Here is a 26,270-nt window from a genome sequence, read left to right as displayed (position 1 = left end):
TGTTCTTTTCTATGTGTAGTGCTTCCTTCAGGAGCTCTTGTAAAGCTGGTCTGGTGGTGATGAAATCTCTGAGTACTTGCTTGTTCACAAAGGATTTTGTTTTTCCTTCACTTATGAAGCTTAGTTTGGCTGGATATGAAATTCTGGGTTGAAAGTTCTTTTCTTTAAGGATGTTGAATATCGGCCCCCACTCTCTTCTGGCCTGTAGGGTTTCTGCTGAGAGATCTGCTGTGTCTGATGGTCTTCCCCTTGTGGGTAACCCGACCTTTCTCTCTGGCTGCCCTTAGTATTTTCTCCTTCATTTCAACCCTGGTGAATCTGATGATTATATGCCTTGGGGTTGCTCTTCTAGAGGAATATCTTTGTGGTGTTCTCTGTATTTCCTGGACTTGAATATTGGCCTGCCTTGCTAGGTTGGGGAAGTTTTCCTGGATAATATCCTGAAGAGTATTTTCCAGCTTGGATGCATTCTCTTCGTTACATTCAGGTACACCTATCAAATGTAGATTAGGTCTTTTCACATAGTCCCATATTTCTTGTTGACTCTGTTCATTCCTTTTTACCCTGTTTTCTCTAATCTTGCCTTCTCATTTTATTTGAGTTGATCTTCGACCTCTGATATCCTTTCTTCTGCTTGGTGAATTCGGCTGTTGAAACTTGTGCATGCTTCATGAAGTTCTCGTGTTTTGTTTTCCAGCTCCATCAATTCACTCATATTCCTCTCTAAGTTGTCCATTCTCGTTAACATTTCGTCAAGTCTTTTGTCAAGGTTCTTAGTTTCTTTGCATTGGGTTAGAACATGTTCTTTTAGCTCACGGAAGTTTCTTATTATCCACTTTCTGGAAGCTGATTCTGTTATTTCATCACACTCATTCTCCATCCAGTCTTGTTCCCTTGCTGGTGAGGAGTTGTGCTCCCTTGTAGGAGGAGAGGTGTTCTGGTTTTGGGTGTTTTCATCTTTTTGCACTGGTTTCTTCCCATCTTTGTGGATTTATCCACCTATCAACTTTGTAGTTGCTGTCTTTCTGATTTTGGTAATTTTAAGTCTGCAGCAGCTGAACTCATAAACCCCCTTTTCTTCCCCCAGGTGTTCTGTCCCAGGGAGTTAGGGCTTTATGATTTTCCGCTGTCTTGCTACCGTTTTCCCGCCGACAAGGTCCAGCCTAGTCACACTCAGCCTGCAGAGGCTTCGCTGAGCTGCTGTGGGCTCTGCCCAGCTTCCATGTGAACTTCCCTGCAGTCCTGTTTATATGGGTGTAGTTAGAACTGCTTCCGCTATGCTGGCCCGCCCCTGTAGTGATGGAGTCTCTGTAGTGGTGGGTTGTCTTGGTTACGGCAAATTGCTCTGGGAACTGCAGGGTGTTTCCTAATGGAGGACGCCCCTCCTCCACAGAGCTGGACGGTCCTGGGTTCAGCCGTGTTTCTGGTGGTGCCCTCTTTGCCCGGGAATCTCTTGGCTTGACTCCTGCCTCAGCTCCCCTTGCTGGCCCAGAGGGGACCCAGTCTCGCTCACTCTGCACAAGGAGCCGCTGCTCCCTGCCCCAGGTGCAGGCTGAGCGGCCGCGCCGGTCCAACCAGTGGCGCTGGCAACCCGTGGAGCTCCTCCACCTGTGAATCTCCTGGTCTGTGGGCAGTAAAAATCTGCTGCCCTGTGAGCTGCTGCGTCAGCCGAAGCAGCGGCTCTGAGATTCGTGGTGCACCCTTGCCCGGGAGTCTCCTGGCTTGACTCCCTGCTTCAGCTCCCTTGCTGGCTCAGAGGGGACTCAGTCTCTCTCACTCTGCACAAGGAACCGCTGCCCCCCGCCCCAGGGCGTAGGCCGAGTGGCTGCGCCGCTCAAACCAGCGGTGCTGGCAACCCATGGGGCTCCTCCTCCTGTGAATCTCCTGGTCTGTGGACAGTTAAAATCCGTCTGGAAATGCGGCGTCCACTCACTCTCTGCGCCTTCTCTCGGAGCTGCGATCCCGAGTTCCTCCTAACCGGCCATCTTGGATCCGCTCCGTCTAATATATCTTCTTTTGGAAAATTTCCATTCAAATCCTGTCCCCTCATTTTTAATTTGGGCGTTTGTCTATTTTGTGTGGTATAGTAGTTCTTTATATATTCTGAACACTAGACTCTTATCAAATATATTTGCAAATATTTTCTCCCGTTTGTGGATTGTCCTTTTACTTTCTTGGTGGTACCCCTTGAAGCACAAAGGCTTTTAATTTTGGTAAAGTACAATTTATGTATTTTTCTTTGTTGCTTGTGCTTTAGGTGTCACATGTAAACAATATTTGCTGAGTCTGAAGTCATGAAGATTTATACCTAAGTTTTCTTTTAAGTTTAATAGTTTGAGCTCTTAAATTTATGTCTTTGATATATTTTGAACCAAATTTTGTACATGGTATAAAGTATGGATCCAACTTTTTTATTTTTTATGTGGATATCCAGTTATCCCAGCATCATTTGTTGAAAAAACTATTCTTTCACCATTGAATTATCTTCACATACTTGTTGAAAATCAGTCAGCTGAAAATGTGAGAATTTGTTTCTGGAAAGTCAATTCCAATCAGGAAGTGTGAGTCTTCCAACTTTGTTATTTATTAAGAGTGTTGTGGCTATTCTGCCCCTTTCATCTCCATATGAATTTTAATAGCTATGTATTTCTGGAAAAAAGGCAACTGTAATTTTGATAATGATTACATTGAATCTGTAGATTTCTTTGGGGAGTGTTGACATCTTAACAATGTTAAGTTTTCCAGTCAATGGACATAGGATACATTTTATTTATTTACTTATTTAGATATTCTTTATTTTTTTTCAACAATACTTTGTGAGATATTTAAGTTTAACCAACTACTTTCATTAAACTTATTTCTTTTTTTTTTAATTGCATTTTAGGTTTTGGGGTACATGTGAAGAACATGCAAGATTGTTGCATAGGTGCATACGTGGCAGTGTGATTTGCTGCCTTCCTCCCCTTCACCTATATCTGGCATTTCCCCCCATGCTATCTCTCCCCAACTCCCCAGCCCCCACTGTCCCTCCCCTATTTCCCCCCAACAGACCCCAGTGTGTAGTGCTCCCCTCCCTGTGTCCATGTGTTCTTGCTGTTCAATGCCCGTCTATGAGTGAGAACATGCGGTGTTTGATTTTGTGTTCTAGCTAACGATCCTAAATATATATGCACCCAATGCAGGAGCACCCAGGTACATAAAGCAAGTTCTTAACGACCTACAAAGAGATTTAGACTCCCACACAATAGTAGTGGGAGACTTTAACACTCCACTGTCAATATTAGAGAGATCAATGAGACAGAAAATTAAGAATATCCAGAATTTGAACCAGATCTGGACCAAGGGGACCTAATAGACATCTACAGAAATCTCCACCCCAAATCCATACAATATACATTCTTCTCAGTACCGCATTGCACCTACTCTAAAATTGACCACATAATTGGAAGTCAGTCACTCCTCAGCAAATGCAAAAGAAAGGAAATCATAACAAACAGTCTCTCAGATCACAGGGCAATCAAATTAGAACTCAGAATTAAGAATTAACTCAGAACCACACAGCTTCATGGAAACTGAACAACTGCCTCCTGAATGTCGACTGGATAAATGATGAAATGAAGGCAGAAATAAAGATGTTCTTTGAAATAAATGAGAATGAAGACACAATGTACCAGAATCTCTGGGACACATTTAAGGCAGTGTCTAGCGGGAAATTTATATCAGTAAATGCCCACATGAGAAGCAAGGAAAGATCTAAAATCGACACCCTATCATGAAAGTTGAAAGAGCTAGAAAAGCAAGATAAAAAAACTGAAAAGCTAGCAGAAGACAAGAAATAACTAAGATCAGAGCAGAACTGAAGGAGATAGAGACACAAAAAACCCATCAAAAAATCAATAAACTTTTTTGGTTTTTTGAAAAGATCAACAAAATAGACCATTAGCCAGATTAATAAAAAAGAAAAGGGAGAAGAATCAAATAGATGCAATAAAAACCAATAAAGGGGATATCACCACTGATTCCACAGAAATACAAACTATAATCAGTGATTACTACCAAAAACTTTATGCACATAAACCAGTAAACCTGGAAGAAATGGATAAATTCCTGGATGCTTGCACCCTCCCAAGCCTAAACCAGGAAGAAGTTGAAACCTTGAATAGACCAATAAGGGCTGAAGTTGAGACAGCAATTAATAGCCTACCAACCAAAAAAAGTCCAGGTCCAGACAGGTTCACAGCTGAATTCTACGGCATGTACAAAGAGGAGCTGGTACCATTCCTTCTGAAACTATTCCAAACAATACAAAAAGAAGGAATCTTTTCCAAATCATTTTATGAGACCAACATCATCCTGATACCAAAACCCGGAAGAGACTCAACAACAACAAAAAAAACTTCAGGCCAATATCCATGATGAACATAGATGCAAAAATCTTCAATAAAATACTGGCAAACCAATTGCAATAGCACATCAAAAAGCTTATCCATCATGAACAAGTAGGCTTCATTCCAGGGATGCAAGGCTGGTTCAACATATGCAAGTTTGTAAATGTAATCCACCACATAAACAGAACCAAAGACATAAACCACATGATTATCTCAATAGATGCAGAGAAGGCCTTTGACAAAATTCAGCTGCTCTTTATGCTAAAAACTCTCACTAAACTAGGTTTCGAAGGTACATATCTCAAAACAATGAAAGCTATTTACAGCAAACCTACAACCAATATCATACTGAATGGGCAAAAACTAGAAGCATTCCCTTTGAAATCCGGCACTAGACAAGGATGCCCTCTTTCACCACTCCTATTCAATATAGTATTGAACGTTCTAGCCAGAGCAATCAGGCAAGAAAAAAAAAAAGTATTCAATTAGGAAAGGAGGAAGTCAAATTGTCTCTATTTGCAGACGACATGATTGTATATTTAGAAGACCCCATCATCTTAGCCCCAAATCTCCTGAAACTGATAAGCAACTTCAGCAAAGTCTCGGGATACAAAATCAGTGTGCAGAAATCACAAGCATTTCTATACATGAATAACAGACTAACAGAGAGCCAAATCATGAGCAAACTCCCATTCACAATTGCTACAAAGAGAATGAAATACCTAGGAATACAACTAACAAAGGATGTGAAGGACCTCTTTAAAGAGAACTACAAACCACTGCTCAACGAAATAAGAGAGGACACAAACAGATGGAGAAACATTCCATGCTCATGGTTAGGAAGAATCAATATTGTGAAAATGGCCATACTGCCCAAAGTAATTTATAGATTCAATGCTATCCCCATCAAGCTACCAATGATCTTCTTCACAGAACTGGAAAAAACCACCTTAAACTTCATGTGGAACCAAAAGAGAACCCACATAGCCAAGACAATCCTAAGCAAAAAGAACAAAGCCAGAGGCCTCACGCTACCTGATTTCAAACTATGCTACAAGGCTACAGTAATCAAAACAGCATGGTACTGGTACCAAAACAGAGATATAGACCAATGGAACAGAAATGAGGCCCTGGAGGCAACGCCGCACATCTACAACCATCTGATCTTTGACAAACCTGACAAAAACGAGCAATGGGGAAAGGATTCCCTGTTTAATAAATGGTGTTGGGAAAACTGGCTAGCAGTTGCAGAAAGCAGAAACTGGACCCCTTCCTGACAACTTACACTAAAATTGACTCCAGATGGATTAAAGATTTAAACATAAGACCTAACATCATAAAAACTCTAGAAGAAAACCTAGGCAGTACCATTCAGGATATAGGCATAGGCAAGGACTTCATGACTCAAACACCAAAAGCATTGGCAACAAAAGCCAAAATAGATGAATGGACCTAATTAAACTCCAGAGCTTCTGCACAGCAAAAGAAACAATCATCAGAGTGAACCTGCAACCAACAGAATGGGAAAAAATTTTTGCAATCTACCCATCTGACAAAGGGCTAATATCCAGAATCTACAAAGAACTAAAACAGATTTAGAAGAAAAAAACAAACCCATCCAAAAGTGGGTGAAGGATATGAACACTTTTCAAAAGAAGACATATATGAGGCCAACAAACATATGAAAAAATGCTCATCATCACTGATTATTAGAGAAATGCAAATCAAAACCACATTGAGATACCACCTCACACCAGTTAGAATGGCAATCATTAAAAAATCTGGAGACAACAGATGCTGGATAGGATGTGGAGAAATAGGAACACTTTTACACTGTTGGTGGGAGTGTAAATTAGTTCAACCATTGTGGAAGACAGTGTGGTGATTCCTCAAGGACCTAGAAATAGAAATTCTATTTGACCCAGCAATCCCATTACTGGGTATATACCCAAAGGATTATAAATCATTCTATTATAAAGACACATGCACACATATGTTCATAATGGCATTGTTTACAATAGCAAAGACCTGGAACCAACCCAAATGCCCATTTACAATAGACTGGACAAGGAAAATTTGGCACATATACACCATGGAATACTATGCAGCCATAAAAAATGATGAGTTTGTGTCCTTGGATGAATCTGGAAACCATTGTTCTCAGCAAACTGACACAAGAACAGAAAATCAAACACCTCATGTTCTCACCGTAGGCAGGTGATGAACAATGAGAACACATGGACACGAGGAGGGGAGCATCACACACTGGTGTCTGTTGGCGGGGGCAAGGGAGGGACAGTTGGGGGGTGGGGAGGTCCAGGAGGGTTAACATGGGGAGAAATTCCAGATGTAGGTGATGGGGGGATGGAGGCAGCAAACCACATTGCCATGTGTGTGCCTATGCAACAATCCTACATGATCTGCACACGTACCCCAGAACCTAAAGTACAATTAAAAAAAAAAAAGAAAATAATTTACATCTGTTGATATTATCTCTTTGGTGAGACAGCTTTCTCATACTTTCTTTTTTTTTTTTTTTTTTTTTTTTCCTGAGATGGAGTCTCCCTCTATTCCCAGGCTGGATTGCAGTGGCACAATCTCAGCTCACTACAACTTCTGCCTCCTGGGTTCAAACAATTCTGTCTCAGCCTCCCTAGTAGCTAGGATTACAGGCATGTGCCACCGTGTCAGGCTAATTTTTTTTTTAAGTAAAGATGGGGTTACACCATGTTGGCCAGGCTGGTCTCGAACTCCTGACCTCCTGATCTGCCCACCTCAGCCTCCCAAAGTGCTAGGAATACAGGTGTGAGCCACTGCACCCAGCCTCTCATACTTTCTTTTAGTACTTAGATGTGATTTTCTTTATTTCTTTGAATATATTCAAAATATCTAATTTAAAATAATTATCATCTATGTCCTAGAGAATGTTCCATGTAAATGCAGTAACAATGTGTATTCTGCTGTTGCTGAGTACTGTGTTCTATAGATGTTTGTTAGGTCTTATTTCTTTATAGTATTGTTAAAGTCTTCCTTTTCCTTATTGATCTTATGGCTAGTTGTTCCGTTAATTACCAAAAGTAGAATATTGAAGTCTCTATCTCTTATTGTTGAATTTTTAATTTCTTCCTCCAGTTGTATCTGTTTTGGCCTCATGTGTTTTGGGGCTCTGTTTTTAGATGTATCTGTTCTATAATTGTTATATTTTCATGTAGATTGACTCATTTTATACAACATTCATCTTTGTCTCTGTTTTTGTCATAAAAATTACATCTTTCTGCAAGATGTGTATATCATGAACAAACATCTATAATTATCGTCTAGTAGGTCCAACACCTTGGCTTTCTCATGGACAATTTGCTTTGTTTGCTTTTTGTCCTGTGTATGGACCATATTTTTTTTGTTTTTGTTTTTGCATGCCTCATAAGTTTTTGTTCAAAGCTGGATGCTTAAAATGATATAATGTGGCAACTCTTGGAATCAGATACTCCTTCCCTCCCCCAAGTTTGTTTTTGTTTTAGCAGTTGTTGATTGCTTAGTGACTTTTGCAAACAAACTCCCCCAAGTTTTGTTTGTTTTAGCAGTTGTTGATTGCTTAGTGACTTTTGCAAACAAACTCCCCCAAGTTTTGTTTGTTTTAGTAGTTGTTGATTGCTTAGTGACTTTTGCAAACTAATTCTGTAGAGTCTATAAAGTCTCTGCTTGGCTAGCTTGGTGGTCGGCCAATGATTAGGCAGAGATTTCTTTAAATACCTTGCACCAGCCTTAGCTTTCACTTCCTGCTTTCACAGAGCCTCAAAATCAACTAGAGGTGAGAGCTTAGGTCTATTCTCTGGTCTTTCCGGTGTATGAGCACAGCTCTAGGCATGCACACAGCCTTAAGTATGATTATGATCTTGTGGATTCCCAGGAATATGCCATAGCCTTTCAAAGACCCTACAGACATCTCATTCTTCATCTTTTCCTTTGAAGCTTTTTGATTAAACTGTTATCCACTGCCTCAGGCAGCTAAAAGTCAGTTTCCTGGCAAGTATCTCTAGGGAAAGAGCTTTCTATGCTGGGTGAACTGAGAGTGAAGCCAAATACTGACAGCCTTGCAAGTGGGGTTTTTCTGGGAACCATTAGACAAGTCAATAAATGACAATTATTTGGGAATGAGATTTTGAAAGATCTCCAGCCCTGATCTGCCCTCTCCATTGGCTTCTAGACTGCTGGTTTTTACTGTCATTGTAGGCTGTTATTTTTCCAAAGCTACTACACCACCAGAGAGTATGAGGTTTAAGCAGGTCAAGTTAAAATGCCTCAAAGTTCTCTGTTTTTACCAAGAATCAGCCATTTTTTTCTTGAATAAATGTTCTCCTGGTTGCCTACAATCCTTTGGTTTATTTCCAGAGTTATGAAAAAGTTATCTTGACATTGACAGTTTCCTCATTGCTTTTATGGAGAAGAAAATTTTCTGATGTTTCGACTGCCATTTCACTGACATCTCCCTAGCATGCAACATTAATGGAACCACATAGTCATAAAGGGCTATAAATATTCTTAAAGGCATAAAACCTAGAACTCACACAAATAAAAGTAGAATAAAATACTTGTTTTTTGATAGGTTAGAAATTTTTAGCATCTCTGCGATCAAGGGACGATTGCAGTGTAACATTTACTATGATAAACTGCTTTCTCATTGTGCTAGGTAGGTAGGAATTGCCTTCAGGAGTTTCGAGAGGCTGTTGATGGACACAAAATAAAAAAGGTACAAAATCTCAGCTACCCAGGAAAAATCTGAAGGAGGAAACATGGTGGCAAAGTTATGTGCAATACAATCATAAGTTTTCATCAATTATGATTTATTATTATAAAAAATAAAGTCACCTTTCTTGAAACTCAGTTTGGGAAATATTATTGTAATATCTTCTTTGAAGACTGTGAGCCTCTATAAGGTAGATTGATGTTTAGCCTTTTCCCTTTCCCTAGTGTCTAGCCTGCTACCTGTCTTCATGTGTCAAGAATTTTAGTTGGAACTGACAAAAAAACCCAACTCAAACTAACTTCAGTAAAGCTGTTAATTTGGTATACCTAAATTTCCAAAGATGACAGACTTCAGGTATAGTTGGATTCAGGAACCTAGAAATCTTTCTTAGGAATATTTCTAGCTCCTACTCTTGTCTGATGTTTTTTAGTTTGGGCTTCACTTGAATCTGTCTTTGTGGGCAAAGGGCTGAAATACCTAGATTGACTGTATTTTGGTCATGTGCTCTTCTGTGAAGTCTGATTGGGTGTTCTGGGGTCATTGTCACCCAGGGCACATTCACCGATGGCAGGAGTCGGGTGATACAGAGAGAAAAAAAAATGAAACACTGTTATTAAAGAGGAAGGAAGGAGGGATGCTCATTAGACAACATAGATGCCTGCCCACCACACACAAAAAATACCTGTATTGATTTTTTTCAACTGCATGATTGAGTTGAACTTAGCAGTTTGTTCTGGGACTAAGATACAATCTCTGTTCCTTGTATTCATGTGATTACTCCCACTTCCATATCATTACCCAACCTAGGTGAGTTCTCATCTCAACTTCCACAGTGCTTCCAGTCCTGTGTGCTTTCATATAAATATACATAAGTGTGCACAGAATTAAGCTCCCTCGTGAGAGGGGAGTACTCGGGAACATGGACTATAATTCTGTTCTTTTGGATTTATCTCTTTAGAATTTCATCCAGAAGATGAAACAAACTTAAATTTTCACATTTCTTAGATTTGGTTGTTATTGTTTTTAAATATTCATTACAAAGTTGATGTTTTCTGCTAAAAAGTAGCTATTATTTGCAGGTTTAATATCACAGAAAAATAAATCATCTATAAAATGGGAATAATATCTGTAACTATCTTGTTGATAAACTTGAATGAGGAATTAATGACACTTAAAGCACGTAGACCATTGCCTGTTCCATACATAATAGCTAAGTTTGAGCAATTATTATTACTATTATTAAAGGTTGACTCCATTTCTTAGTCTATGAAGACTTCACAATCAGGTTTGGGATCGAGAGTGAGGGGCTGAATGTAGAACCCACTTAGTGCCTGAGCTGAGGTTAGGAACTGCAAGTGTGAGAGCAGTACTGAATAATGATCTCATTGGTGCAGTCTGGGAGACACTGAAATAATTATCTGGTTGGTTCATTCTAGTGGAGCCAATTCTGGAATGCTTGGGGAACCCCCATTCTGGGCTGTGTTGCCAGGTGTCTACCATCTTCTCTGGTTGACTCTCTCTTCAGGGAGGTGTAAAGCAGCATCTCCCGCACAGTCCCCTTGTGAATCTATTGGTGGCTCTTTAATTCATTCATGGAACAAATACTGTAGAGAACTTGCTGTAACAGCTGGATTTATTGAGTGCTTCTTGCTCAGTATGTACCAGTTCTCTTCTAAGCTTTGTGCATTAATTGATTTATTACATTTTCATAAGGTCCCCATATAGTAGCTGTTTTTATTATCCCCATTTTCCAGATCAGGGAACCAGACACAGGGGAAGTACCCTGTGGTAGATGCTGTTGATGGGACGTAAACAGGTTCAACTGTGGTGAGGGACAGAAAGGAGCAGGAGAGAGAGTAAAAGGTGACAAGGTCAGATCATTCCATGTCATCGAGTTTGGATTTTATCTTAAGAATAGCAGGACACTTTCAAAGAGTTTTAATCTAGGAGAGAAATGATCTGCATTATGCTGAAACAAAAACATAATCTTTGTTGTAAAGAGAATGGACACAGGGAAAACAGTTGGGGAGGGCATTGTGGTTGTCCAGTTGAGAGAAGATGGCTTGAGTGGGGAAGCTGGTAGTGGGGATGGCAAATATTTGACAGACTGAGATAAATTATGAATGCATATTAGAACCTATAAAACTCTGAGCGGATTGATCTTCAGAGGAAGTGAGAAACACATATGTCAGCATTTAGAAATACCTGGGTTTGGAGGGAGATCTCTGGGGGTTCTGGAGGTGCTAGGGTGGTGGGTGTGGCAGTCAGCTCAGGTGTGCAGAGGCTTTTAATGTTCAACGAGTGCTCTTCTGTTTCTGCTGTTGTCTTTCCAAATTTAAAATCACAACGAAGTCTCTTTTCACTGTGTTAATCAGAAAATAGGCAGTCACTTCCCAAATGATCCTTGAGCCAACATTTGAAAAATACAGAAAGGAACTCATGTGCTATGTGTGCGTCTGTGGGATGGAGGGTGGCGGAGGTGGAGTAAGGGAGAGGGAGTGGAGGTCAGGGAGGGGGAGGATGACCCCGCACCTGGGGACTGAGAAGACATTCCAACCAACCATCAGGTTTGATCATCTCCGCCCGGGAGGGGATGCCATCCAGTCGTTTAGAACCTTCCATTTTGTGTGAGCTTCTTGGCTTCGTCCCTTCGGACAACTGTCTAAATTGCAGAACGAGAATCAAGGCAGTAGGGAGCCTGGTGGCCACCCCTCTCCCCTCGCTCTCGTGGTGTGCGTGTTTGCTGATCTGAGCCCTCTCCTCTCCTGTTTAGGACACCGAGGTTTTGAACACCGCCATTCTCACCGGAAAGCCTGTTTCGGTTCCTGTCAAAGTCGTGGGTGTTCAGGAGGATGGTTCTGTGGTTGACGTGTCTGAGTCTGTGGAATGCAAGTCTGCTGACGAAGACGTCATTAAGGTAAGCTGTTACCTACAGCTGTCCTACGTGTTCACAGCTTTTGTCGCCACTTCTCTTGTCTCCAAGGTCTTGTTCTGACTGAGCATCCCATGCTCTGAAGGGCTGGAGGCCAGAATGACCTCACGAAGGAGGAGACGGCTGACAGCAGAGACACCCTGGAATCAGCAGGTGGCCGCAGCAGGCGATGCTGCCTTCCTCTCCCCGGAAAGCGGAATACCGTCTTCTCATTTTTTGCCAACTCTCTGTGCCTAATAATATTTACTCAACATATTTTCTTTAAATGCCTTGCTTCTTTGGGGTAGCCAGTTAGCTCAGTGGGTTAGAGTGTGGTGCTAATAAATGCATTACTTTTTCAAACTTAAAAACTAATTTAGCTTCATTATAAGACAACAAAGTCCTTGAACTTGGTGTATTAAAATTTTTGTTAATATGCATTAAAATAAATAACTGTTAAAATAAAAATAAGTTCACTCATGTGCCACCTAACTTAATTTGAATATAACCAGTGGGATATAGTTTAGGAAATCTGGCTGTCGGACATTTCTGCTAGATTCTTCATTCAAATTAGCTATGTTTCTGACTCCAGATTCTTCTAGGAACGATGCTCTTTGAAGGGGTCCTTTTGAACCACCAAATTTAGTGTTTCTGCCTATTTTTTCTTAGCACATTGGTTGCCATTGCTTTTGCAGCAGAGACCTCAGCGAGAAAGGATTTGAATTTTTAGAATGATTGATCCTTTTTCCTTTAAATTGTTAAGAGGACCCCTAGGTCCAATCTATTCGGGTATTTTAGAAAAATACAATAACTCTGAGTTCTGCCATTCCTCACATTCTACTAGCTCCTGTTTACAGGTTTCAGGAAAAACTTGGTCTCAGTATTGAGAACTTTGTGGTAGATAGGAAAACCTTTAGGGGTTTCCCTGTGGTAGAAAAGGTCTGGGAGGGGTTGATTTCTTCTTGTTGTGACGTACAGGAGGCTGTATCTTAAGCCAGAGACAGTTTCAAAAAAAAAAAGACTGATGTATTTGTGAGGTCTAATTAACAAAGAAATTAATTCCTAGGAAACTCAAGTTTGGCATAGACTGCTTCCTGAACTTGGAATGATAATTGTCCTTAGATATGGAAGGTGGACTAGCTTAGAACCTGCACACATAGCCCTGCCTGGGGTTCCTAGTGGTCTTTATATTCTGTGGGCAGGTTTGATTAAACGTATGTCCTTAACTATTCAGAGTTTAGAAAGATCTGAGCCAAGTCAGAGGAGATTATCTGTATCAATGAAAAAATACGGATGATGAAATGCTGTTGGTTGATTTTGACAATGCACAAGTTTTACACTATTTTTACTATTTGCATGTCATTCCAGAAAGGAGACACTGATAAGAGATGGTATCTGTATACTTATGTCATCATGTGCTCAAACAAATGATTCAGTCTGTAGTTTCCTAAGCCTTTTGTTCTTATCTGAGAGCCTGGTGTGAAGCCCCATGTGGTAGAATGCTCCTTCTCTTGCCCTGAAGAGCTCTGCCCTAGAGGGACAAGTCCAAGTTCATAGATACTGTTATTGCCATATGCTTGTTTTCTGCAATCCACACAAATGTGCTAAAAGTATCCTCTGCTCATCCTCATAGATGTTGTTTTGGAAGATGATACTTTTTGCTCAACTGTCACCTGTGTAGCCTCAGGAGGATGGGCATTCTTCTAACAAATTACTGCCCAGTCTTCAGAGGAACAAAATGAAACCTGCAGATTACAAGCTCAGGGCTGTATTCACACTTTTTTAGGGAATTCCAGGACTGCTGCAAATTTTGGGGCTTGTGTCAATTGAGGGGATTTAATTAAATGACTGTGATGCATTTATTATGGCTTCAATGTCAATGCTTGTCATAAATTTTACTGTAATTCTAAGTTGAATAGAGTTGTCCACTCAAGTATGGATGTGACCTTGGCATCATCCCAGGAACATCCCCAAATACGTGGCACATTCATTAGCACCCTTTGGAGAGATCCTCTTAGTCTGTGGAGTTGTCACAGTCATCCTTCAGAGTACAGAAAACATTGCATAATTTTTAGGGAGAATCTTGCAGGGTTCACCAAGGATCCATGTGCCTTGGAACCATGAATTAGATAAGGGGAAAATGTGAATTTAGGAAGTTGTAAATTGTGGTAATATTCAAACAGATTAACTTGTTTGGTCTGTGATTGTATGACTTTTGGGGGACAGATTCAGAGGACATACATGATTTTGAAAACCTGGAACCTTGGCCGAATCTGGCAAGATTAGAAGGGATAAATGTCAAATTTCAAGTTGATAACTACAGTAGTCTTTCCTTATCTATGGTTTCATTTAACTGTGGTAAACTACAGTCCAAAAATATTAAATGAAAATTTTCAGAAAAAAAAATTCAAATTTTAAATTGTGCACTGTTCTGAGTACCATGATGAAATCTTGAGTCTTCTTGCTCCATCCCACCCAGGATGTAACTCATGCCTTTGTCTGGCGTGTCCATGCTGTAGACACCACCCACCTCTGAGTGATTTAGTAGCCCCCTTGGAGATCAAATCGACTGTCACAGTATCACAGTGCTTGTGTTCAAGTAGTCCTTATGTTATTTATAAATGACCCCAAAGTACAAGAGGCATGATGCTGGCAATTCAGACAGGCCAATGAGAAGTCATAAAGTGCTTCTTTTAAGTGAAAAGGTGAGAGTTTTTGACTTAGAAAGGAAATAAAAAGTCGTATGCTGAGGTTACTAAGATCTATGGTCAGAACGAATCTTCTATCCATGAAATCGTGATGAAGGAATAAAAATTCATGATAGTTTTGCCATTGCATCTCAAACTGCAAAAGTTAAGGCCACAGTGTGTGATAAATTCTTCATTAAGATGTGAAAAGACATTAAATTTAGGTGGAAGACATTAACAGAAACTTGTTCTGTTGGTGGACATCTGTTTCAGGAATCCACTGAGATCTTAGAATATATTCCCCAAGGAGAGGAGGAAACTGCTATATTTTTAAGTTAAAAAAAAAGTAGAGGATGTAGTATGTGTGTGTGTGTGTGTGTGTGTGCAAGTGTGCAAGAAGCCTTAGGATTTTTATCAGTATTGGGATCCATTCATGCCAATTTGCATTGGCATGAATGAGTGTGTGACTCAGAGCAGAGGTCACAGGCAGGCAGATTGCAGACCAGATCTGACCCAGAAGTGTGTGCGGGGAGGGTCTGCATATTTTAAAAATTCTTACTTAGTTTGTTGCCCCCACACAAAAATTGGCACTTTTACACAGAAATCTAAATTTACAGCTTCTTATGAAAAATCACAGGACCACGTGGTCCTGGGTCCCCATGACTTCCTGTAAACCTCATCTGGAGTTGAAGAGAGGATGCTCCTCTGCATAACGCCTGTGTCCTCCAGCTCACCATAGTCTCCACCACTCCCTTTTGTCCTTCACATGGAGGCTGAAGGACATTTGCCATTTCTTGTCACACTTGTGCTCCTAGTTTTTGATAGTAGATTTCAGAGGAAAGTGAGATTTTTTTAATACTCCAGCCTCCAAAAACAAATAAGCAACAAATAATGGACTTGACTCTCTCACTCTATGGAGAATTCTGTATCTTTCTAGGCCATGAGAAGAACAATAAATAATTGGGTTATGCTCTGTCAAACAGTGTCTGGGAGGCTGAGGACTCTTGAAATCAAATCACAGGAGAAATAATTGCGGGAAGTGAGTGTTAAGCCTATTGATGAGAAGAAAAGGCGCAGGGGTGAGGTGAAGAGGGAGACATGACAGCTTTTTGTAAGTCTTTCAAGGGCCATCCTGTGGAAGATGGAGCAGCTTTGTGCTTTTTATGTTCCAAGAGTGGAAGTTGAAAGGCACCATTTTTGGCTCAATATAAAGAAAAGGATTGCAGAGGTGGTGAGTTCTTTGGTTGAGCTTTCAGATGTGTGATGTTGGTTAAGATCCTGACTCCACCTTCCTCACCGTTTGACCTTGGGCAAATTACTTACCGTCTCTGAGGATGGTTTCCTTATCTATAAAATGGAGATGATAATGATATAGTGGAAACATACTTTTCTAGAGATTTGTTCTAAAGTCACAGTATTTGTTCTAAAGTCACGGCAGAACCAACAATAATCAGACTAATCCCTAATCCTTGAAAATCTCCAGTCTCACTGGGTCACCCAGGCTGGAGAGCAGTGGCATGATCTTGGCTCACTGCAGCCTTGACCTCCCAGACTCAAGTGATCCTCCCACCTCAGCTTCCCAAGGAGCTGGGACTATAGGCTCACACCACCACGCCAGGCTAATTTGTGTATTTTTTTTTGTAGAGTCAGGGTTTTGCTGTGTTGCCCAGACTGGTCTCCAACACTGGACTCAAGTGATCTGCCTGCCTCAGCCTCCCAAAGTGCTGGGATTACAGGCATGAGCCACCATGCCCCACCACACCTGGGTTTTTAGAAGTTCAAAAGACAATTGATTTAAAAAAAAAATGTTTTCCTGGCGTTTGAGCTAAGGGCACATTTTCAGGAGCAGTAAAGGGCAGGGTTTTAAAGGGAGTTTTGAGGAAAGTCTAGATAAGTAACATTTGGGGGCATTTGAAGATGAATTTCCCACTCATTCTCTTTTATTCTTTTATGTCTTCTGGTGGAAATCTTGTCAGATGGTAATCTTAAGTTATTCTGTGCACTTGTAATTGAACTGTTAAATCTATGTGTGATAAAAAGCCCAATGTGGAGTTTAGAGGATGATTAAATAAGAATGTATGTCTAAAGAAAGTCACATAGTGCTTGACCTGTAATATATCAGTAAATAGTATATCTATACCCATTGACCTGCATATTTATATCCACATGTGATATAAATATTGTATCTTTTATAGATTATATTATACTAGAGATTATATTATCCACATGTGGATATAAACATGCAGGTGAATGGGTATAAATATAATATTTACTGATATATTAAAATATCTAAAATATAGTTTGGATGTTTGTCTCTAAGCTGTATTTTGGATATTTGGGCCTCTGTATTATTCTGTTCTCACATTGCTATAAATAAATACCTGAGACTAGGTAATTTATAAAGAAAAGAGGTTTAATTGGCTCATGGTTCCGCAGCCTGCACAGAAAGCATGATTCTGATCTGCTCAGTTCTGGGGAGGCCTTAGGAAACTTATAGCCATAGAAGAAGTTGAAGGAAGAGCAGACACATCTTACATGGCAGGAGTAGGAGCAAGCAGGGCAGTGGGGGAGGTGCCACACACTTTTAGATGACCAGATCTCACGAGAACTCACCATCTGTCTCGAGGACAGTACCGAGTGGGATGGTGCTGAATCATTCATGAGAAATCTGACCCCACGATCCAATCACCTTCCACCAACATTAGGGGTTACAGTTCACACGAGATTTTGTGGGGACACAGATCCAAATCATACCAGCCTTCAAATCTCATGCTGAGATGTAATCCCCAGTGGTGGAGGTTGGGCCTGGTGGGAGGTGTTTGGGTCATGGGTGCAGATCCCTCATGAATGCCTTAGTGCCATCCCCTTGGTGATGAGTGAGTTCACATGAGATCTGGTTGTTTAAAAGTGTGTGGCACTTCCTCACTCCCTCTCTGACCATGTGAGCCATCTGCTCTTCCTTTGCCTTCTACCATGATTTCAAGCTTCCTGAAGTCCTCACCAGAAGCAGATATGGGTACCATGAGCCAGTTAAACCACTTTTCTATCTAAATTGTCTAGCCTCAGGGATTTCTTTATAGCAATGCAAGAATGGCCTAACAGAACATCCACACTCATATCCATGAATGTTAACTGCTACTTGATTGTAAGGTCCACAATATCTATGACTATGTCTGTTTTACTAACTATTCTATTCCCAGTCCTAAGCACAGTATCTGGAACACAGCAAACAGTTGTTGAATATATGAATCAATGAATGCTAGAGCTTTCCAGAGATGGAACAAGACACTATGCACAAATGGCTGTTATGTCTTTATTAGGACATTGCCAGTGAATTTTCTGTTACTGAAAATCTTCTAAGAGGTGGAAGGCTCCCTGTAGTCAAAGGGATTTGGTATCAGGTAAAGACTTGGACCTAATCCTATGATCCAAATCGTCTTCTGTTCTCATGGGACTTCACAAATACTTACTAATCATCCACTTGTGGAGGGCAATATATAAACAGCTTTGGGAGATATAAAGGTGGAATGCATATGACTTCTATACTTAGGAGCTTACTAGAGCTAATGAGTATTAATAGGTAACATTTATTGAGAGTTTATTAAGTACCAGTTGCCATTATAATAAGAGCATTAGAAGTATTGATTCATTTCATCTTCACAACAAGCTTTTAAGACAGGTAATACTACTATTCAAAGTTTACACATGAAGAAATGGGACCTAGGAGGTGTTCTAGCTCCAGTTCTAGTGGATATAGGGGTCAGAGTTCCCACCTAGGAGGTCAGCCCCAGATCCTATGATCTCAACCTCTGTACTCTAAAATTGTCATTATGGAAGGTTATGTAAGGCATTGTGTGTGCGTGTGTGTGTGTGGTGTGTATGTGTTGGGTTGGGGAGTGGTGCACTGGTGTTTCTATGAGCTAGTAGCATATTGTTCCTATGGTTTTCTCATCAGATTCAATTGATTCGATTGACTTTTTCTGAATTTGAAAAAAATGTGTTTTTATTTTTTAATCCATATCACCTGGAACAACGTATATCTTACAGTTCTGGAGGTCAGAAGTCTAACATAGGTCAGTAGCGCTGCATTCCTTCTGGAAGCTCTAGGGGAGAATCTGTTTCTTTACCTTTTCCAACTTCTAGAGGCCACCTGTGTTTCTTGGCTGTGAAGCTGTGAACCCTTCCTCCATTTTCAAAGTCAGCATTGTAGCATCTCCAACTCTCTCTCTCTTACCCTCATGGCTATTTCCATCATCACATCTCCTTCTCTGACTCTGACCCTGCTGCCTCCCTCTTACAAGAACCCTTGTAATTCCTTTGGAGCTACGAGATAACCCATATCAAGATCCTTAACTTAATGACATCTATGACGTCTTTTTGACACATGTATTAGTTTCCCAGAGCTGTTACCAAAAATTTGATGTCTGAAACCAATAGAAATCTGTTCTCTCACAGTTCTGGAGGCCAGAAGTCTGAAATCAAGGTGTCAGCAGGTCCCCCATCCCTCCAAAGGCTCTAGAGGAGAATCCTTCCTTGCCTCTTCCAGCTTCTGGTGGTCCTGGGTGTTCCTTGGCTTGTGTCAGCATTATTTTAATCTCTGCCCCTGTTGTTGTATGATTTCACCCCTGTGTTTCTGTATGACCCTCTCTTCTTATAAGGGTACCTGTCATTGGATTTAGGGGCTGTCCTAATTCAGGATATTCTCTTCTTGAGATTCTTGAAATTATATCTGCAAATACCCTTTTTCTAAATAAGATCACTTTCACAGGTGCTGGGGGTTTGGACTTGGCCATATCTTTTTTTGGGTTACAATTCAACCCACTCTACTGTGTAAGGTAGATATTTTCAGGTTCTGGGGATTAGGACACAGACATCTTTTGAGTGGGAGGTGACTTTATGCTGTGTGCCACAGTGTGCTTTCTTTTCTTTGCTGAGTCTTTTTTAAAGTCTTTGGAAAAAGAAAGAAAATGCAATATTCATCTTGTAATTGCGATTAATCTTTGTGTATCTATCTTTTTGACTTCGGGATGGCTTCATGTTTTTATGCATTTGCAGTTGTATTGTTTGGAAATGTGGCTTTCGGAACCACGGAAGCCAGTCATGCATCTTCAGCAGGGGATGAACTCTTTAATGCTTGCAGATAAATAAATATAAGTTCACACAGATCTCGAAGATGGTGCTTCCCAACTTATGGCTGCAATAATTAAGTTTCCAGCCTTTCCCGTATCACTGGACTTGAAATAATGAGATGTTAAATGGCTAATAAAAGGACATTAATATTTTAAAGCCTTCTCTGTCCCAGGGAAGGACCTTGTTTCCAGACTTGGTCTGTGAGGGGTAAGGTAAGGTAGTGGATGTCAGAAAAAAATACTAAGTTTTGCTGTTTGCTGAGCAGTGTGTGGGGAGCTGGTCACGAAATAAAGCTTGATGGAAAACATCAGCACTCTGGAAAACACCAGTGTCTTCAAGAGAGTGGCTGCATTTCTTGGGGTAATGCGCAGCACCTGCAAAACTCTATATGTTCAAAATTTCCTTAAGTGATTGCATTTACAGAGAGGATAAGATGGAAGGTGGATGTGTGCTGATTGTGGTCCTTAGAGAGGCACACTTGGGCTGATGTCACACCTGAACAAGTGTGGTAGGTAGTGGGATCTATGCAGGAACAAGTTGAGTTCCTGCATTGGTGAGTATCGTTTTTGTTTTTGTTGTAGCAAGTAACAGAACCCAAATCCAGCTGCCTCAGACTAATCTGGATTTTTACTTAGAAGAACATATAGAAAAATCAAAAGAGATTTAAGGCTATTTCTTTTCCCTTCAGCAACACTTGTCAAAAAATTTATATAAAAACACTGTTATTCTATTTCTGGGCATGAATTTCCTTTCCTTCGCCCATCACTGGGAGCTGTGCAGCTAAGAATAAGTTGTCAGGCAGTTTGGATGTTATTGCCTAATTTTCTCATTCTTTATGCTGGTAATTTGGACTTTTATTGTTCTGTTCTAATTGGAGATGTGTCATATATTTCCTGTTGGCCAGGGATAGATATTGCTGCATTCTCAACCTTTTGTTCCTGTCAGCCTCATTATGATTGCAGTATTAATTAGATCAGTTATTCATTTCTGTTTTTGGCATCTCTAACTAAGAACTAATACTCTGGAATTGTTTCTGCATAATTCAGGGAAATCTTGGAATGAGCCAGTGTAAACCTGCAAGCCTCCCAGCTCCACCTGCCCAGTAAACATGGCCATGTGCTTCCTTCCCTTCTCTCCTGGAAGCCTTTCCTCTGGTCTTCTCCATCCAGGCCCTGCTTAGGTCTACGGCTGGGGGATTACTAGAGAATTGGCCTGTGAAAGTGTCTGGGATATCAGGTCTGATCCAATATGGCTCTAGGGTCTTCTATCTCCCAGAGACATACTTATTTTGTGTTAAGTGGGAGGGAAGGGGACTCTCATTCATGTTTGGGTACTTGGTTCACAATTTAAACACCTGCCATGCAGCTTTGATGGTTGGAAAAATATGTCAGCTTCATACTCAAGTTCATTTGGTTTCCTGAAGAAAATCAAACTAAACAAACTTTACAAACTAACTTGATCACAAAATTGTAAGATGTAGACACAGGTATGAATGGCTCTAGGTACAAAGGCAATGTGTTGAGGCTACTGTCACCCTCTACTATTTTTTTTGTAACAGCTTTATAGATGCGTAATAGACAGTAAATTTCACATATTAAAGTGTACAATTTGGTGAGTTTTGATGATTTCGTGAGTGTGAAATTGTCACCAAAATCAAAGTAGTGAGCATGTCCTTAACTTCCAAACATTCTTCATGTCTCTTTATAATCTCCTCTCTTTTGCCCTTCTCCACTTCTTCCCAGATAACCACTCATCTGCTCTTTCTCATTGAAGATTTTCATTTTATAAAGTCTTAGGCAAACAGAATCATAAAGTATGATTCCTCTCTTTCCCTATTTGCTCTGGCTTCTCTCACCCAGTTAATCTGAGATTAACCCATGTAATGTGTAACAATAATTTATCCCTTTTTATTAGTGAGTAGTATTCCACTGTATGAATATATCATAGTTTATCAATCTATTGATGGACATTTGGGTTGTTTCTGATTTGGGAATCTTACAACTAATACTGCTATAAACATTCATGCCAGATTTTGTCTGGACATAAGCTTTCACTTCTTAGTAGTAGAAAGATTGTATCATTTGGTAAGCATATTTTTTTATTGTGATTTAGGTTCTGGGGTACATATGCAGATCATGCAGGATTATTGCATAGGTACATACATGGCAAGGTGGTTTGCTGCCTTTATCCCCCCATCACCTACCTATATCTGGTATTTCTCCTCTCATTATCCCTTCCCCCAACCCCCGCTGTCCCTCCCCCAGTCCCCCACTACTGACCACAGTGTATGATGCTCCCCTCCCTGTGTCAACATGTTCTAATTGTTCAACACCCACCTATGAGTGATAACATACAGTGTTTGGTTTTCTGTTCTTGTGTCAGTTTGCTGAGAATAATGGTTTCCAGATTCATCCATGTCCTTATGAAGGACACAAACTCATTGTTTTTTTTTTGGCTGTGTAGTATTCCATGGTGTATATGTGTCACATTTTCTTTATCCAGTCTATCAATGATGGACATTTGGGTTGGTTCCAGGTCTTTGCTATTGCAAACAGTGCTGCAATGAACATAAGTGTGCATTTGTCTTTATAATAGAACAATTTATTAAGCGTATTTTTAACTTTTTAAGAATCTGTCAAACTGTTTTCTAAAGTGGTTACACCATTTTACTTTCCCACTATCAGGATTTTAGAGTCCTATTACCTTCACATCTGGCCAACACTTAGTATGGTCAGTCTTTTTAATATTAACCTTCCTATTAGGTTTATAGAAGTATGTCATTTGGTTTTAATTTGTATTTCCTTAATGACTAATGATTTTGAGCATCTTTTCAGTGTGCCATTTTGCCATCTGCTGATTTTGGTGACGTTGCTGTTTAAATATTTTAAAATTGGGTTATTTTTAAAACATTATTGAGTCTTGAGAGTTTTTTTATATTTGTTATCCAATATGTGATTTGAAAATATGTTATTCCAGATTATGGTTTGTTTCTTCATGCCCTAATAGGGTCTGTAGAGGACCAATTTTTCACTTTGATGAGGTTGAATTTATCAATTTATTTTCAACCTCATCAGCTCCCACCCTGCCTGTTGAGCTCAATGTTCTCAGGAAACGTCAGCCAGAAGAATGAATGGATGCCAGTTGCATGGGCAAAGAAAAGGCACTGCAGGAACTCAGTGTGTGGATCAGTTTTTGCTTAGAGTCAACCTCTTCCTACTCAGTTCTCTCCCACGTGCATGTATTGAGCATGTGCTGTTGAGAGGCAGTTTTGATGTCATGGTGGGTGTGTTATAATGTGCTGGTTTATTGCCCTGTTGAGCTCTCTTTGCCCTTAGCTGGCAGTTCTGCGAAGGGGAAGGGACCTGTCGATCTTCCTCATTAGTTCTTCCCATCACTAGTACTGCACCTGGCATGAGTAGGTGCTCTGTCAATAGACTTGAATGCAGGCTAAGTGTGGAGCTTATTGGTGCCAGCAATTGATGTCACTGCTCATGGAAAGGAGGGCTTCCGAGTCCAGTGAATGTGGGATCTAAACCTACCTCAGCCATCACTTTCTGGGGGATTTGGGAAATTTGCTTTTCAAAATAAACCTCAGAGACAGGCTTTGTGTGTGATAATAACTAGCATTTATTGAGTACTTGCTATGTGCTCAGCACCTAAGCTCTTCACATGTCTCAATTCATAGATTAGGTTGGTGCAAAAGTATTTGGTGCAAAAGTAACTGCGGAGTCTGCTATCAAAAGAAAAAAAATTGGCAAAGACCACAATTACTTTTGCACCAACCAGTGATGCTCAGAATAATCTGTGAGGCCTGACCGTAAGGATCCACATTTTACAGATAAGACACCTGAAGCACAGGAAGTTAATTGCTGTCACCTAAATGGAGGTCACCTGACTGGCAAGTGCCAGGACTGGGATTTGAGCCTTGGCAGCTCTTACAAAAGAGTCAAGCATGCTCTAGACCACAGCATTAGAGAGAGTGAAATTTCACACTGAACCCAGCCTCACTGGAGAAATTTCATGCTTATTTCCTGGGAAGCCTTTTTGTTTCCTCCCTACTCTTGGACTGTCCACAAAGTAACTTATTTTAAACATTACCCTGAGTGGTTAAGATTACTTACCACAGACAAAAACAGGTCCTCTTTTTCTCTGAAATATTTCCAGTGTATACAGAGGAACTCACTCATGTCAGGAATTAATGAGCATAAAAAGAATGAAACAGGAGCTAGAACTCCTTTTCCAGCCAAGAGTTACTTGTACTGACAGAGATGTGATGAGCATAGAAAAGGGACTCTTAGCGTTTCCCAGTTCTCCCCAGATACTCAGGGGGTTTAGCATGAGCAGTTTATTAGTGTTTTATTGATTTATAGCACTAAACGGATATGGACTTTCAGAAATTCACACTGCCTTTTGCAGCTGGTGGAAATAAAGATTCCGTCTCGGCTGAAAACAATGGGATGAGGCTTCTCAGGGGGTAGACGAAGTGGATTACACAGCCTCCTATTAAACAAATGTGTGCCTCTCTTTTCCATTTCATTGTCAAGACGGGTGGGCTTCTAGAAGTAAAAGATCATTTCTGTTCATATACCCAATTTATTCATTCTATTCTGACTACACTTTCTAAACTGCTCTTTATTTGCCATCCAGACATTCAACATTTAACTTGAAATGTTAAGAGAAAAATCTCAGATCTTAAAGCGCATTGTCTGATTTTCCATTCCTCCTTGCAATGTTGAGTTAGCCTTAAAGGGCCCCTCCTCAAAATGTTTCCTGTGTTTATTACCACTTCTAAAGTCCAGTTTAACAAGCCTTTTTCAAAGCCTAAAAGCCTCAGCCCCAAGTGATTGCCATGATTCTTCTTTTGATGCTCTGAACACTGATGCTACTGAACACTGTCTGTCCTTATGTCAACCATGTCACTCCCCAGAGTATACATTGCTGAGAACAAAGAGATGAATAAGTATTTCAAACAATTTCTTGACATCCTTTGTGTCTAACAAACAACAAATATTTGAGTTACAATCTGACTTCTTTTCGCAGAAGCACAGTTGTAGGCAGAGTCCTAGATGGCTATGTGCTGAGACATCTGTGTCTGAAGGCCACATGTAGGGACAGTGGGTTTTCATGTACTTTTATTGAAAGTGTCATTAGGTGACAAAATAACACTGAGGACCCTGCAGGAGTTGCCAGTTCTGATTCTAAAGCATACACCATGACTCTGGCTGCAAGAGATGGGACTTTGGCCAGGCACATGGAGTGAAAGAATTTTGGTTTCATAAATAAGTCATGTAGAATAAATAAGACAGCATAATTAAAACCCCTGGTAGAGTTTCTGGCACAGAAATGCAATCAGTACTTATTAATATTCATTGTTACAGTTATTACTTTGTCTTAAAGTATCTTTTAATTGTTTTTATGTTAAATATATTGTGTTCCCAACAGAAAAGTTGATAAAAAACAACTGGCTGAGTGTCCTAGGGCTGGGTTTCAGCTCTTGCATTGCCACTTTCATGCCGTGTTACGTAGCTGAGGGCCTAGTGTGCCTGGCTTCAGGTTGCTCGTCTCTTGGATAGGTGTGGAGGCACTTGGCCTGCCTACCTCACAAAGACACTTGTAATTTCTAACTTTCTTAGAACTGCAAGGAGAATTCCTCTTCAAACCTATCAATGTGTGTTATGTAATAATCAGCATGAGCAAGCAAGCAGGCATTGTATCTATTCTTCTTTATTGCAGCACTGGGCTCATTGTATGTATTCAAAAACACTAAATTCATCAGTGCTGTTTTCATTTTTAAAGAAATGACTCAATGAGAGCTCTCAAAGTCCTACAGATTGCTCTTTCTTTTCAGCAACTTCATAAGAGACAGGAATGGAGAATTCAGATTTGTCCAGTGCCTGCCAGGTGTCCGTCACTCCCCTCCCGTGTCCTTTGTACTGGCTATTTCAAGTAGAGGTCACAGTGACCCCTTCAGATATCAGGAATATTTTCTCCATTGCTAAGGTTTAGAGAGTTAGGTGTCCAAGGTAATGCAGGTATGAAGCAAGGCACACAGAGCTTGAGTCCAGGTTCACCTTATTCCACAATCTGTGTTTTACAGATTAAGGCTGAACATGAATTATACAATTAAAGCTAGAGAACTGCTGTGATGAAGGAAGCTGTGGTTGATCAGAGCCCTAGAAGGAAACCCTGGCCCTCTAGAAATGTCTATAGCACTGCATGAACAAATTGAAATCATTGCCTTGGCACAGCAATCACGTGTCATCATTTTACTGACGATGAAGTGAACACAGAACAATACAGATGGGATACATTGAGGAAGTCTTTCACTGCTAACAAAGAGTTCCCTTCAGATCGAATCTGTAAGAGGTGCCACATGTTCATTGAACATGGAATGTGGAATCATTGAAAAA

At 40.4% G+C, this 26,270-nt stretch overlaps 1 protein-coding gene across 1 annotated transcript in view; it reads left to right on the top strand.

Moving 5' to 3' along the window:
• Positions 1–26,270, top strand: part of TMEM132B (transmembrane protein 132B) — a 312,206-nt gene that overhangs the window by 223,089 nt on the left and 62,847 nt on the right. Inside the window, exon 5 of the mRNA XM_012447182.2 lies at positions 11,906–12,049. Within this exon, the coding sequence (XP_012302605.1) occupies positions 11,906–12,049 (144 nt within the window). The remainder of the gene's footprint in view (positions 1–11,905; positions 12,050–26,270) is intronic.

This window comes from Aotus nancymaae, unplaced genomic scaffold, assembly GCF_030222135.1.
Source record: "Aotus nancymaae isolate 86718 unplaced genomic scaffold, 86718_ANA_hifiasm-v0.15.2.pri h1tg000021l, whole genome shotgun sequence".
NCBI classification, from domain to species: Eukaryota; Metazoa; Chordata; class Mammalia; order Primates; family Aotidae; genus Aotus; species Aotus nancymaae.
This window is presented reverse-complemented; position numbering and strand designations above follow the sequence as displayed.